The sequence below is a fragment of the Zonotrichia albicollis genome, chromosome 20, assembly GCF_047830755.1.
Source record: "Zonotrichia albicollis isolate bZonAlb1 chromosome 20, bZonAlb1.hap1, whole genome shotgun sequence".
Classification (NCBI taxonomy): Eukaryota; Metazoa; Chordata; class Aves; order Passeriformes; family Passerellidae; genus Zonotrichia; species Zonotrichia albicollis.
This window is the reverse complement of record NC_133838.1, coordinates 10,141,342-10,155,240: the sequence shown is the minus strand read 5'-3', so window position 1 is coordinate 10,155,240 and position 13,899 is coordinate 10,141,342. Positions and strand designations below refer to the sequence as shown.

The 13,899-nt window shown below is 44.6% G+C and overlaps 1 protein-coding gene across 2 annotated transcripts in view; it reads right to left on the bottom strand.

The window, feature by feature from the left end:
• Window positions 1-13,899, bottom strand: part of CSMD2 (CUB and Sushi multiple domains 2) — a 326,447-nt gene that overhangs the window by 133,395 nt on the left and 179,153 nt on the right. Inside the window, exons 13-14 of one of the 2 annotated variants that reach the window (XM_074555673.1) lie at window positions 9,333-9,445; window positions 1,043-1,225 (exon numbers count right to left, since the gene is read on the bottom strand). The exons of the other annotated variant lie outside the window; for it this stretch is intronic. Of the exons in view, the coding sequence (XP_074411774.1) occupies window positions 1,043-1,225; window positions 9,333-9,445 (296 nt within the window). The remainder of the gene's footprint in view (window positions 1-1,042; window positions 1,226-9,332; window positions 9,446-13,899) is intronic. 2 annotated transcript variants of the gene reach the window in all.

Sequence of the window (13,899 nt, the reverse complement as noted above, 5' to 3'; positions counted from 1 at the left end):
AACCCAGCACAGTCCAAATCTCTCTCTACAAAGAGAATCCAGGTTTAAATCTGGAATTTGCTGTGTCCTGTCTACCAAGGACTTGATTTTCCCTCAGGACAAGGCAGGGAGAGCCCAGCAGAGCCCAAATCTCTCATTGCAAAGAGAATCCAGGTTTAAATCTGGAATTTGCTGTGTCCTGCCTGTGCAATTCACCAAGGAATTGACTTTCCCTCAGGACAAGGCAGAGAGAGCTCAGCAGAGCCCAAAACTTTCTCTATGAAGAGAATCCATGTTTAAATCTGGAATTTGCTGGGTCCTATCCACCAAGGGCTGATTTTCCCTCAGGACATGGCAGGGAGAGCCCAACAAAGCCCAAATCTCCCTCTGCAAAGAGAACCCAAGTTTAAATTATGGATTTGCTGTGTCCTGTCTGTGCTGGCCACCAAGGACTTGATTTTGCCTCAGGGCAGAACAGAGAGAGCCCAGCAGAGCCCAAAACTTTCTGTACAAAGAGAATCCAGGTTTAAATTGTGAATTTGCTGGGTCCTGTCTACCAAGGGCTGATTTTCCCTCAGGAAAAGGCAGAGAGAGCCCAGCACAGCCCAAATCTCTCTTTGCAAACAGAAGCCATGTTTAAATCTGGAATTTGCTGGGTCCTGTCCACCAAGGGCTGATTATCCCTCATGACAAGGCAGAGAGAGCTCAGCACAGCCCAAACCCATGTCTAGAAAGAGACCCCAGGTTTAAATTGTGAATTTGGCCATGTCCTGTCTGTGCTGACAACCAAGGACTGATTTTTCCCTCAGGACAAGGCAAGGAGAGCCCAGCACAGCCCAAATCTCTCTTTGCAAACAGAATCTATGTTTAAATTGTGAATTTGGCCATGTCCTGTCTGTGCTGACCACCAAGGACTGATTTTTCCCTCAGGACAAGGCAGGGAGAGCCCAGCAGAGCCCAAATCTCCCCTGCCCTGCCCAAGCTGGCTGAAGGTGCCACCGGGCAGGCGCCACCACCTCGGCGTCCCCTCAGAGGGCACCCAGGGCACTGCTGACCCACTTACAAACACACACAGGTTTCTGAGCAGACCACTGGCTGCTCTTTTGGCAGGTGATGCTTTTGTGGCCCTTGAGCTCGAAGGCGGGCTGGCACTGGAAGTGCAGGGTGTCCCCGTGGCGGAAGCGGGAGCCCTCACGGCGGCCGAAGGCGGGGACGCCGGGGTCCCCACAGCTGCCCTGGTCAATCTCTGCAACGAAAAACAACACGGGGTTGGGTGAGGGAAGGGGCTATGAGGGAGAAAACAGAGAATTTGGGTGTGGGGAAGGCATTCAAAGAGAGAAAATACGGGGCTTGGCCGTGGGAAGGTGTTGGAAGAGAGAAATTGGATGTGGGGAAGAGGCGGGAAGAGAGAAAACAGTTTGGGTGTGGGGAAGGGGCTGGAAGAAAGAGAAAACAAAATTTGGGTGTGAGGAATGGACTGGAAGAGAAAGAACACAGGGTTGGGGTGTTGGAAAGGGAATAGAGAATTTGCGTGTGGGGAAGGGGCTGGAAGAGGGAATTTGAGTGTGGGAAAGGGGCTGGAAGAGAGAAAACAGGATCTGAGTGTGGGAAGGGGTTGGAAGAAAGAATTTGGGTGTGAGAAAAGGGCTGGAAAAGAGAGAACACAAAATTTGGGTGTGGAGAAGAGGCTGGAAGAGAGAACATAGGATTGGGGTATGGGAAGAGAATTTGGGTGTAGGGAAAGGGCTGGAAGAGAAAGAACACAAAATTTGGGTTTGGGAAGGGGCTGGATGAAAAAAATTTGCTCTGGGGAAGAGGCTGGAAGAGAGAAAACACAGGGTTTGGGTGTGGGGAAGGAGTTGGAAGAGAGAAAACAGAATCTGGGTGTGGGAAGGGGCTGGAAGAGAGATTTTGGGTGTGGGGAAGGGGCTGAGGCCCAGCTGGTGAAGCCCCCACAGGTTGTGGCATCCCAACCCCAATTCTCCCCTAAATCCCATTCCCACTCCTGCCTTGTCCCCACACAGAGTTAATTCCTCTCTGATTTGGACTCCAAATAAACCCCAGGCACAATTTCCTGTTATCTCCTGCTCCCCTCAATCCTATTTCCAAAAGGCTCCCTGCCCTGGATCACTATTAGCTCCAAAAACTTCTTCATTCCTCCTTCCCACATTATTTATCTGCTCCACTCTCCCTTCCTCTCCCAATCCTTTGGATTTATCCCCAAAAACTTCATTCCTCATGAGCGTTCCCACATTATTGACCTGCTCCACACTCCTCTCCCAATCCTTTGGGTTTTATCCCCAAAAATTTCCTTCCTCCTGAGTTTTCCCACATTATTTATCTCCTCCTCACTCCTCTCCAAATCCTCTGGTTTTCAGCCCCAAAAACTTCATTCCTTCATTCTTTCTGAGTGTTCCCACATAATTTATCTGCCCCAAGTTCCTCTACTCTCCCAATCCTCTGGTTTTTATCCCCAAAAACTTCACTCCTTCATTCCTCCTGAGTGTTCCCACATTATTTATCTGCTCCACACTCCCCTGGTTTTTATCCCCATCATCTCTGATCAGTCTCGCTGTCTTTTTCCTCCCCGTTTCCAATTTCTTGCACCAAATTGGAAATTTCTTTTCTGACACTTCCTTTACAGAGGCAAACCACGGGAGCTGAGATTTGCATGACGCCCTCTAATATCCCAATTTGGCTGGAATAAAAACAAGCACCCTCATTATTATTCTGGCTCCAGGCAACTCCACATCCAGGTGTATTTTGAGCAGAAGTCACGGAGCTTCTGCTGCATCTTGAGCTGAAAACTCACTGCTAGCTAATGAAGCATCCCCAAAATAATTTAACATAAATTAATATTAAAAGTTTTCATGAAACAGGCTGAGATTTTTTTGCCTCTCAGTGAAAGCACTTTGCCAGGATTTACAGATCTTCCTGCACACTTTCCAAATCCGACTGTTTAGGAGTTGAACTTGCACATTAGGGATGGAAAATGAAAATTTTGGGTGTTAAAGCTGCACTGAACTGTTCGTTCCTCCCCTCAAAAATGCGCAAGGCCAACAGTGCTTAGCATGAAATGAAAATTCAGCTGGAAAACTCAAGGAATAGCAACGAGCTGGGATGGGAGGGAGTGGATGTGGAACATTTATCAGTGTGTGTGATGGGGCTGGGGATGCTCCCTGCTGCCACTCAGAACACCCTGGGCTGTCACACCCTGCCTGAGCCATGGCAGCCCCAAAATTCCACGCACAGACACAAAAATTCCCATTCTGGCAGCCCCAAAAGTCCTCCACAAATGGACATTAAAAAATTCTCATTTTAGCAGCCCTAAAACTCATCCACAAATGGACACAGAAATTCCTGCCTGACCCCATAATAACAGCCCTAAAATTCCACACATGGATATAAAAAATTCCCATTGTGACAGGCCCAAAACTCCTCTACAAATGAAAATAAAAATTCCCATCCTGGCAGCCCCCAAACTTCTACACACGGACATAAAAAATTCCCATTATGGCAGCCCCAAAACTCCAGAAATGGACATAAAAAGTTCCCATGATGGCAGCCCAAAATGGACGTAAAACTTCCCATCCTGGCAGCCCCAAAACTTCTACACATGGACACAAAAAATTCCTAATTTTGGCAGCCCCAAAACTCCACACGCCAACACAAAAAATTCCTGCCTGACCCCATCCTGGCAGCCCCAAAATTCCACACGTGGACACAAGAAATTCCCATTGTGGCAGGCCCAAAACTCCTCTACAAATGAAAATAAAAATTCCCATCCTGGCAGCCCCAAAACTTCACACATGGACACGAAAAAATCCCATTGTAGTTGCCCCAAAAGTCCTCCACACAAAACCACAAAAAATTCCCATCCTGGCAGCCCCAAAATTCCACATATAGACACAAAAAATTCCATTGTGGCAGGCCCAAAACTCCTCTACAAATGAAAATAAAAATTCCCATCCTGGCAGCCTCAAAACTTCACACATGGACACAAAAAAATCCCATTGCAGTTGCCCCAAAAGTCCTCCACACAAAACCACAAAAAATTCCCATCCTGGCAGCCCCAAAATTCCACATATAGACACAAAAAATTCCATTGTGGCAGCCCTAAAACTCCTCCACAAATGGGCATTAAAAATTCCATTGTGGCAGCCCTAAAACTCCTCCACAAATGGGCATTAAAAATTCCATTGTGGCAACCCCAAAACTCCACAAATGGACACCAAAAATTCCTGCCTGAGCCATGGCAGCCCCATCCTCCTGAAGGCCCCAGAGCATCCCCAGAAGGGTCAGAGATGCCAAAACCCAGAGCCAGCCCCAAATGTTTCCCTCAGCTTGGGCTGGTGGCCCTGCAGGGATGGGAACCACAGGAATTCTGCACCAAGCAGCTCCAGCCCTAAAATTCCACACATGGACATAAAAAAATTCCCATTGTGGCAGGCCCAAAACTCCTCTACAAATGAAAATAAAAATTCCCATCCTGGCAGCCTCAAAACTTCACACATGGACACAAAATAATCCCATTGTAGTAGCCCCAAAAGTCCTCCACACAAAACCACAAAAAATTCCCATCCTGGCAGCCCCAAAATTCCACATATAGACACAAAAAATTCCATTGTGGCAGCCCTAAAACTCCTCCACAAATGGACATTAAAAATTCCATTGTGGCAGCCCTAAAACTCCTCCACAAATGGACATTAAAAATTCCATTGTGGCAGCCCTAAAACTCCTCCACAAATGGACATTAAAAATTCCATTGTGGCAGCCCTAAAACTCCTCCACAAATGGGCATTAAAAATTCCATTGTGGCAACCCCAAAATTCCACACATGGACGCAAAAAATTCCTCCCTGACTCCATCATGGTAATCTCAAAATTCCACACATCAACACAAAAAATTTCCATCCTGGCAGCCCCAAAACTCCACACATAGACAGAAAAAATTCCCATTGTGGCAACCCCAAAACTCCACAAATGGACACAAAAAATTCCTGCCTGAGCCATCTTTCTGAAGGCCCCAGAGCATCCCCAGAAGGGTCAGAGATGCCAAAACCCCAGAGCCAGCCCCAAATGTTTCCCTCAGCTTGGGCTGGTGGCCCTGCAGGGATGGGAACCACAGGAATTCTGCACCAAGCAGCTCCAGCTTGGGGAAAAGCAGAATTTCCAGAGCTGGGATTCCAAAGGGAACTGGGAATGTGCAGCATCAGTAAAATCAGGAAGCTTAAGGATCAGTAAAAACTGGTAAGGCATCAGGAGGTCATAAAAAAATGCAGCCAAGTGAGGTAAAATCAGCATTTTGACCCTTGGATGAGAGAGAATAAAGAAATCACTGCAGGGTCTCCACTCTCCTCACTTTTTCCTGTCATTCTGCACAACCCCAGCTCAAATCAGGGGGTTAAAAATGGGAGAAAAATGAGAATTCCAGCTCCCAACTCCCACCCTCTCCTTGTCAGCAGCAAACACAGCTCGAAGGTTCATCACCTCACAGAGGTCAGGAAATGGAATTTATTCGGAAATTCCATTTTTTGACCTGAGAAAAATCCCCTGGTTCCTGCATTTCTTTGTGTGAGGGAGTAAAATCCATGAAATATTGAGCAGGGCAGAAGTTCCATTTAAAAAAAAAAAGGAGTGATTCAAAAATATCAAAACATGTTACTTCAATAAGATTGAAACATTCCTCCTGATGAATGTTTAAAGTAAAATCACTTCCCCATTAGAATAATAAAAGTCAAAACTAAACAAGAACATCCAAACCAAGTGTTTTGACATTATTGAAAGGAAACAAGTTGACATGAATCTTTCACAGCTTCCTCCATCAAATATTATTCATACAGGGGAGAAATTTTTTGACAAATCTGCTTTTTTTCTGAGGGAAAATGTGGCAGCAGGAATTTTGCAGAGCTCTTTGTGATGTTTGGCTGAGGGTGGTGGGTGGGAAATTGGGTGAAGAATGAGAAAAAAAAAACTCCCTCACACCTCCCCAAATCCAGGATGCTCCTCCCTGGGAATTCCTGCCCTTGCCTGCCTCATTTCTGAAGGAAAATGAGAATTTTTCTGATGGAAAATGAGGATTTTTCTGAGGGGAAAATGAGGATTTTTTTTCTGAGGGGAAAATGAGGATTTTTCTGAGGGGAAAATTAGGATTTTTTTCTGAGGGGAAAATGAGGATTTTTCTGAGGGAAAATGAGGATTTTTTTCTGAGGGAAATCAGGATTTTTCTGAGGGGAAAGTGAGGATTTTTTCTGAGGGGAAAATGAGGATTTTTCTGAGGGAAAATGAGGATTTTTCTGAGGGGAAAATTAGGATTTTTTTCTGGGGGAAAAAGAGAAATTTTCTGAGGGAAATCAGGATTTCTCTGAGGGGAAATGAGGATTTTTTCTGAGGGGAAATGAGGATTTTTTTTTTCTGAGGGAAAATGAGGATTTTTGGAGCTGCCAGCAAGTCAAACTCAGGTTTCTGGAAGGGTTAGCCACAGGGTGAAGGATTTTTGAGACTGTGGAAACCCCACAAATTTCACCCCCAGTCAGGAAACACCCAGGAAAATATTTTACCTCACACACAGGATTTTGTACTTAAATGAACTTGCTTAATTAATTAATGCTTATGGTGTCAGGTAGGAATTTAGAGGAGGGTGGTTTGGTTGCCTTTTAGTTTCTGCCTCCAAGAATGAATGAAAATGATCCCATTTTTATCTCATTCCAGCCCAGAGGATTTTACCTCACACTCAGGATTTGTGTACTTAAATGACCTTGGCTTAATTAATTAATTAAAGCTAATGGTGTCAGGTAAGAATATGGAGGAATCAAGACCAGGGTGTTTTTGTTGCATTTTAGTTTTTGCCTCCAAGAATGAATGAAAATGATCCCATTTTTATCTCATTCCAGCCCAAAGGATTTTACTTCACACTCAGGATTTTGTACTTAAATGACCTTGGTTTAATTAATTAAAGCTTATGCTGTGAGGTAGGAATTTAGAGGAGGGTGTTTCTGTTGCCTTTTAGTTTTTGCCTCCAAGAATGAATGAAATTGGGTGATTTGTTGGGAAAACTCCTTGTCCTGGAGCTGGTGCCTTCCACATCCAGCAGGATATTCCTGCAGAATTCCCAGCCCATTCAACCTTTATTTCTTCTACTGATGAACCTGAGTTTATGCCAAGCAACAGCATAAATGTAAATGAATTTTATAAATTCCTGTGGTAAGAACAGAAACATCACAAAAAACCCCACCGAAACCCAGAACAAAGCCAAATTGTAATTCACTGTTGTATTGTTTTAATAGAAAGCCAGAATTTCAAATTAAAACCAGATTTATGGGCGCTCCCACACTAATTTAATTTGGATTTCTGCTGGAATTGGGAAGGAGCTGAGTCAGGTCTGAGCCCCCTGCTGCAGGCAGGGGATGATTAAAAGCTGTTTATTGTCAGGGGAGTGCTGAGCAAGGCTTTGGCTGTGGAGAGCTGGAATTCAGCCCCACGGTGCCAAAGAGGCTTAGGAGCTCTGCAGGGCTGGAGCTGGAGATTTCCTCCCCTGCCCTTTGTGCTTTTCATCAAACTTTTTCATCTTGCCACAGGAATTGATACGATTGATTTACCTTTATGAAGAACGCCAGTTCTTCAGCAGAAGGAATAAGGATTTTATTTTTCTTTTTTCAAACTTTGCTGGGATGAGCTGCTGCTTCCTGCAGCTCTTTTGCCAATTATCCAGGTGGGGATCCAGCCCTGGATTTATATTATTTTAGGTATTTTTATATTATTATTTTCTGTATCTCCCGCCTCACTGTTTTGTTGGTGTTGGGGTCTCTCAGGAGGCCAAGGGGTTTCCATCCCTGGTGCTCTGCTCTCCCATTAAATTTAATTTAATTTAAATGAAATTTAATGGGTTGAGTTTGTCACAAAGCAGGAGGCCCAGAAGGGCTTTGAGGTGTTTTTGCCAAGGTCCTGCTCCTGGTGTTTAGGCCTGGCCTAAAGCTCAGGACACGCCTTAATGTGATGCTGGTCCTAGCAAGGCCAGGCCTAGCGCTGCACCTGCTCTGCTCTGCTGGTTTTGGGGGGCAGGGAGGGGCAGGAAGGGATTTTTCCTTTTAATTCACCCCCTCCTTGCTGTGTTTCCTCTTTAGATGCTTTTTTATTTCCTTCAGGGAATCCCAGACTGGTTTGGGTTGGAAGAGGCCTTAAAGCCCATCCTGTTCTGCGCCTCCATGGGGTCAAAACATCCCAACACCCGTGACAACAGCAAACACAAGCTTAGGCCAGACTTGATCACTCAAATCTTGCTGCATTCCATGAGTTTCTTTGAAAAAATCCCAATATTAACTTTTATTAACTTGGATTTCACCTGAAAGAGCCCAGTTGACACCAGAGATCTGCTGGAACCAGAGATTCCCCATCCCATCCCTTCCCACAGGCACAACCTGTTGTTATCAGCTGAAATTCCCATTTTTTTTCCAATAAAACACCAAAATGGCAATGGTGTTTGAAATGGTTGAAATGGCAATGGGACAGCCCTCACCCAGCTTGGATGGGAAAGGAAACTCTTAAGGAAAAATAAAATAAAACCAAACCTGCAAAGCTTTGATTTATTTAGAGGAGCTCCCTTTTCTCCCCAATATCTACACTGATTTTTGATTTATTTAGAGGAGCTCCCTTTTCTCCCCAATATCTGCACTGATTTTTGATTTATTTAGAGGAGCTCTCATTTCTCCCCAATATCTGCACTGATTTTTGATTTATTTAGAGGATCTCCCTTTTCTCCCCAGTGTCTGCACTGATTTTTGATTTATTTAGAGGAGCTCCCTTTTCTCCCAATATCTGCACTGATTTTTGATTTATTTAGAGGAGCTCCCTTTTCTCCCCATCTGCACTGATTTTTGATTTATTTAGAGGAGCTCTCTTTTCTCCCAATATCTGCACTGATTTTTGATTTATTTAGAGGAGCTCCCTTTTCTCCCAATATCTGCACTGATTTTTGATTTATTTAGAGGAGCTCCCTTTTCTCCCCAATATCTGCACTGATTTTTGATTTATTTAGAGGAGCTCCCTTTTCTCCCCAGTGTCTGCACTGATTTTTGATTTATTTAGAGGAGCTCCCTTTTCTCCCCAATATCTGCACTGATTTTTGATTTATTTAGAGGATCTCCCTTTTCTTCCCAATCCCTGCACCCATTTTGATTTATTTAGAGGAGCTCCCTTTTCTCCCCAATATCTACACTGATTTTTGATTTATTTAGAGGATCTCCCTTTTCTCCCCAATATCTGCACTGATTTTTGATTTATTTAGAGGAGCTCCCTTTTCTCCCCTGTCCCTGATATTTTGGGAAAGGGGAATTGGGAGGGAGGAGCCTGGGTTACCTTCGTAGGTGGCTTTGAAGCCCAGCAGGTTGCTGACACTGTCGGTCTGGAACAGGAGCCACATCTGGTGCTGGGTGCTGACAATGAGGTCAGGGACTGTGGTGCCTGTCAGGCTGCAAAAATAAATAAGAAAAACAAATTAAAATCATGTAATATATAAAAAATATATTAAAAAATAAATTAAAATAATGTAATATATAAAAATGAGTTAAAATAATCATTATTTTACATATTATATGTTTATATTAATTATATACTATTAAATTATAATATTATAAAACTACACATTATATTAGTAAAATAACATTAAAATAATTAAAATAATAGAATAATATAATGGAAGCATAATATATAATATATAGTGATAGAATACTATAGTAATATAATAAAATATATACTTATGTGCTTTTATAACATAAAAGTTTATATTATATTAATAAAATACTGTTAAAATTATAAGAACTAAAATAATATAATAATAAAATAAAACCATAACATAGTATATAATTTATAATATATAATGCATAATAATATAATAAAAATATTATATGAATATGTATTATAAAATATTTTATAATTATAAATAATATATAAATATTATAAAAATATCATTGAATACATAATTAGAATAAAAACAGCCTCCAAGTGGCCTCAGATTCACCACCCTCAAATAAAGGACTCTGCAAGGGAAGGAAATGCCAAACTAATTAAGAATCACCCCCAAAAATGGGATATTTTCGAGCCTGGTGAAAATCCTTCCATGTTCAGTCTTGCCCCACCACCCTCAGTGCAATAATTACAATTCCCTGCTGTTGCTGGATCAGATCACCCAGCAGCCAAAGGAATCGTTTCCCTGCTCGCTGAGGCAAAACATCAGCAAACAAATCAAATTCCCAGGAGCCAAAGTGAGCCCTGAGTGACTGAATGCCCTGAACTGCCCTCAGCAGTTTCCAGGAGCACAGAAAATGACTTTCCACCCATTCCCTGCTCCATTGCTGCACTGAGAGAAGTTTCTAGGAAAGGAAAAAAGCACCCAGAGTGCCGGAATCCAGAACATTCCTCTGGCTGCCCTGGGTGATTCCAGACCCTGGTAGGGGGCTCAGAGACCTTGGCATGGAGTCAAAACCACCTGAGCCTTCCATTTTAACCCATGGAAACAACTACCAACTTTGTGTGAAGATTTACAAGCCACAAGAGTTTGAGTAGAATGATAGTGAAGGCGAAAAAGTAGAATTTTGGGGTTTTAGAATGGGGGTTCAAGAGGCAAGATGGAGGAATCTGGGTGTGATCTGTCCTTCTTCTTCTTCTTCTTGGCCTCAATCTTCTACTGTGGTATTGGCACTTTTAGATTGGTTTAAGGTAGAAGCTCACTGTCTAACATAGGTGATAGGTGCTGGGAAATGATTGTAAATAAAGTACACGTAGTTTTTAGTATAAAAAGTTAACACCACCCCAAGGGCAGGGACTGTGCCACAACCTGACCTGCCAGACAGATAAAGAAAAATAAACAACCTTGAGAAGGAGAACCAAGGAATCCTGACTTCTTCTTGGGTCTCAGGGCTGGGAAAAAGAGACTTTGCAACACCTTGGGGTCATCTCAACAGCAGAGACCTCGTCACCAGCAGGAGCCCCAGATGGGCTGAAAACCCTGTGAGAGTTTGAGAACCCAAATGTGCTGAACAGCCCTGAGCCCCTGAGAATCCAAACATGCCAAAAACCCTGTGAGCCCTTGAGAATCCAAACGTGCTGAACAGCCCTGAGCCCCTGAGAATCCAAACATGCCAAAAACCCTGTGAGCCCTTGTCGCAGACATTTCTTCATAGAAATCCTTTCTTTGGGATTTCTCCTTCTTCTGGGAAGCAAAGGGCCCCAGAAGAAGAATGTAAACAAATTGTTATCGGCTGTTGTGAGATGTGGCAGGTGATCCTGTGATTGGCTCATTTTGCATGTTTCCAACTAAGGGCCAATCAAAGGAGCAGCGCAGGGGAGATTCCTTGAACACAGAACTTTGTTATTCATTCTTTCTATTCTATTCTTAGCATAGCTGCTCTCTGCAACCTCTCTTTTTCTTCCTTTTAGTATAGTTATAATGTATTATATATCTTATATGAATAAATCAGCCTTCTGATCAAGAAACAAGATTCTCGTCCTTCTCTCACCACAGTGACCGTCTAAGGTCGCTGTAATAAGCCCTTGAGAATCCAAATGTGCTGAACAGCCCTGAGCCCCTGAGAATCCCAACATGCCAAAAACCCTGTGAGCCCTTGAGAACCCAAATGTGCTGAACAGCCCTGAGCCCCTGAGAATCCAAACATGCTAAAAACCCTGGGAGCCCTTGAGAATCCAAACGTGCTGAACAGCCCTGAGCCCCTGAGAAGTGCCACTGACCCCAGCAGGATCAGGGCTCTGCCTTCCCCTCAGCATCCTCCCAGGAGGGCTGAAATCGAGGGAAATATCGTTGATATCTCCCCCTATTAACGAGGCTCATTCAGCCTCTGGGATTAATCACCTCAGCACAGCTTCAGAGCTTTATCCCCCACCCCTGCATGAGCATCTTTGGCACAGGCAGATGGAGCTCAGCTCCTGCCTCCCTTCCCAGCAGCAGCGTTTGTGTGGGTGGGATGATTATTCCAGGAGCAGGGCTCTTGTGTTGCCTGTGTTTAATGTTGTGATTATCCTGTTTCTGCTCAGGTATTATCTGCGAGAAATTCAGAAATTAACAGCAAGTGGAGAGGGGTGAGAGGGGTTTTTTTTTTTAATCTTTCCTGCAGGGTTTAAATAAATCCCAATTGATGTGTTCAGCTCTGGGTTGGGCCTGGCCCCAGCTACAACAGCAGCACTTGAAAGGCTCCTGGATAAAAGTAAACTCAGCAGAAGGGGACAGGGAATTGCTGGAGCAGAGGGATGTGAGGCTGATAAAGGGACAGGATCCAGGCTGGGAGAGCTGGGAAAGTGGAAAAAGGGAGAATTGGGTGGGATTTTGAGGGAGAAATTGCTCCTGCCAGAGGAGGAATGTGAAGCTGATAAAGGGACAGGATCCAGGCTGGGAGAATTGGGAATGTTCAACCTGGAGAAGGAAAGGTTGAGTGGAGCCCTCACAGCTCCTGTCAGCACCAGAACTGCAGTGCCAGGAAAATGGGGAATTAATTCAAACTGGAAAAGGGGAGAACTGGGAGGGATTTAGGGGAATAATTGCTCCTGCCAGAGAAGGGATGTGATCCAGGCTGGGAGAATTGGGAATGTTCAGCCTGGAGAAGGAAAGATCAGTGGAGCCTTCACAGCAGCTTCAGGAACTGCAGTGCCAGGACAAGGGGGAATGAATTCAAACTGGGAAAAGGGGAGAACTGGGAGGGATTTAGGGGAAAAATTGCTCCTGCCAGAGGAGGGATGTGATTCAGGTTGGGAAAGTTGGGAATGTTCAGCCTGGATTAGGGAATGTTCAGTGGAGCCCTCAGAGCACCTGTCAGGAGAGCTGGAGAGGGACTCAGCACCAGAACTGCAGTGCCAGGAAAAGGGGGAAATTCAAACTGGGAAAAGGGGAGAATTGGGTGGGATTTTGGGAAGAAATTGCTCCTGCCAGAGGAGGGATGTGATCCAGGTTGGGAAAGTTGGGAATGTTCAGCCTGGAGAAGGAAAGATGAGTGGAGCCTTCACAGCAACTTCAGGAACTGCAGTGCCAGGACAAGGGGGAATGAATTCAAAAGGAGAGAATTGGGTGGGATTTTGGGGAGAAATTGCTCCTGCCAGAGGAGAGATGTGAGGCTGATAAAGGGACAGGATCCAGGCTGGGAATGTTCATCCTGGAGAAGGGAAGAGTGAGTGGAGCCCTCAGAGCACCTGTCAGGAGAGCTGGAGAAACACTCAGCACCAGAACTGCAGTGCCAGGACAAGGGGGAATTAATTCAAACTGGAAAAGGGGAGAATTGGGTGGGATTTTGGGAAGAAATTGCTCCTGCCAGAGGAGGGATGTGATCCAGGTGTGGAAAGTTGGGAATGCTCAGCCTGGATTAGGGAATGTTCAGTGGAGCCCTCAGAGCACCTGTCAGGAGAGCTGGAGAAGGACTCAGCAACAGAACTGCAGTGCCAGGACAAGGGGGAATGAACTCAAAGTGGAAAATTGGAGAATTGGGTGGGATTTTAGGGAGAAATTGCTCCTGCCAGAGGAGGGATGTGAGGCTGATAAAGGGACAGGATCCAGGCTGGGAGAGCTGGGAATGTTCAACCTGGAGAAGGAAAGGTTGAGTGGAGCCCTCAGAGCTCCTGTCAGGAGAGCTGGAGAGGGACTCAGCACCAGAACTACAGTGCCAGGACAAGGGGGAATGAACTCAAAGTGGAAAATTGGAGAATTGGGTGGGATTTTGGGGAGAAATTGCTCCTGCCAGAGGAGGGATGTGATCCAGGTTGGGAGAGTTGGGAATGTTCAGCCTGGAGAAGGAAAGATGAGTGGAGCCCTCACAGCAACTTCAGGAACTGCAGTGCCAGGAAAAGGGGGAATTAATTCAAACTGGAAAAGGGGAGAATTGGGTGGGATTTAGGGGAAAAATTGCTCCTGCCAGAGGAGAGATGT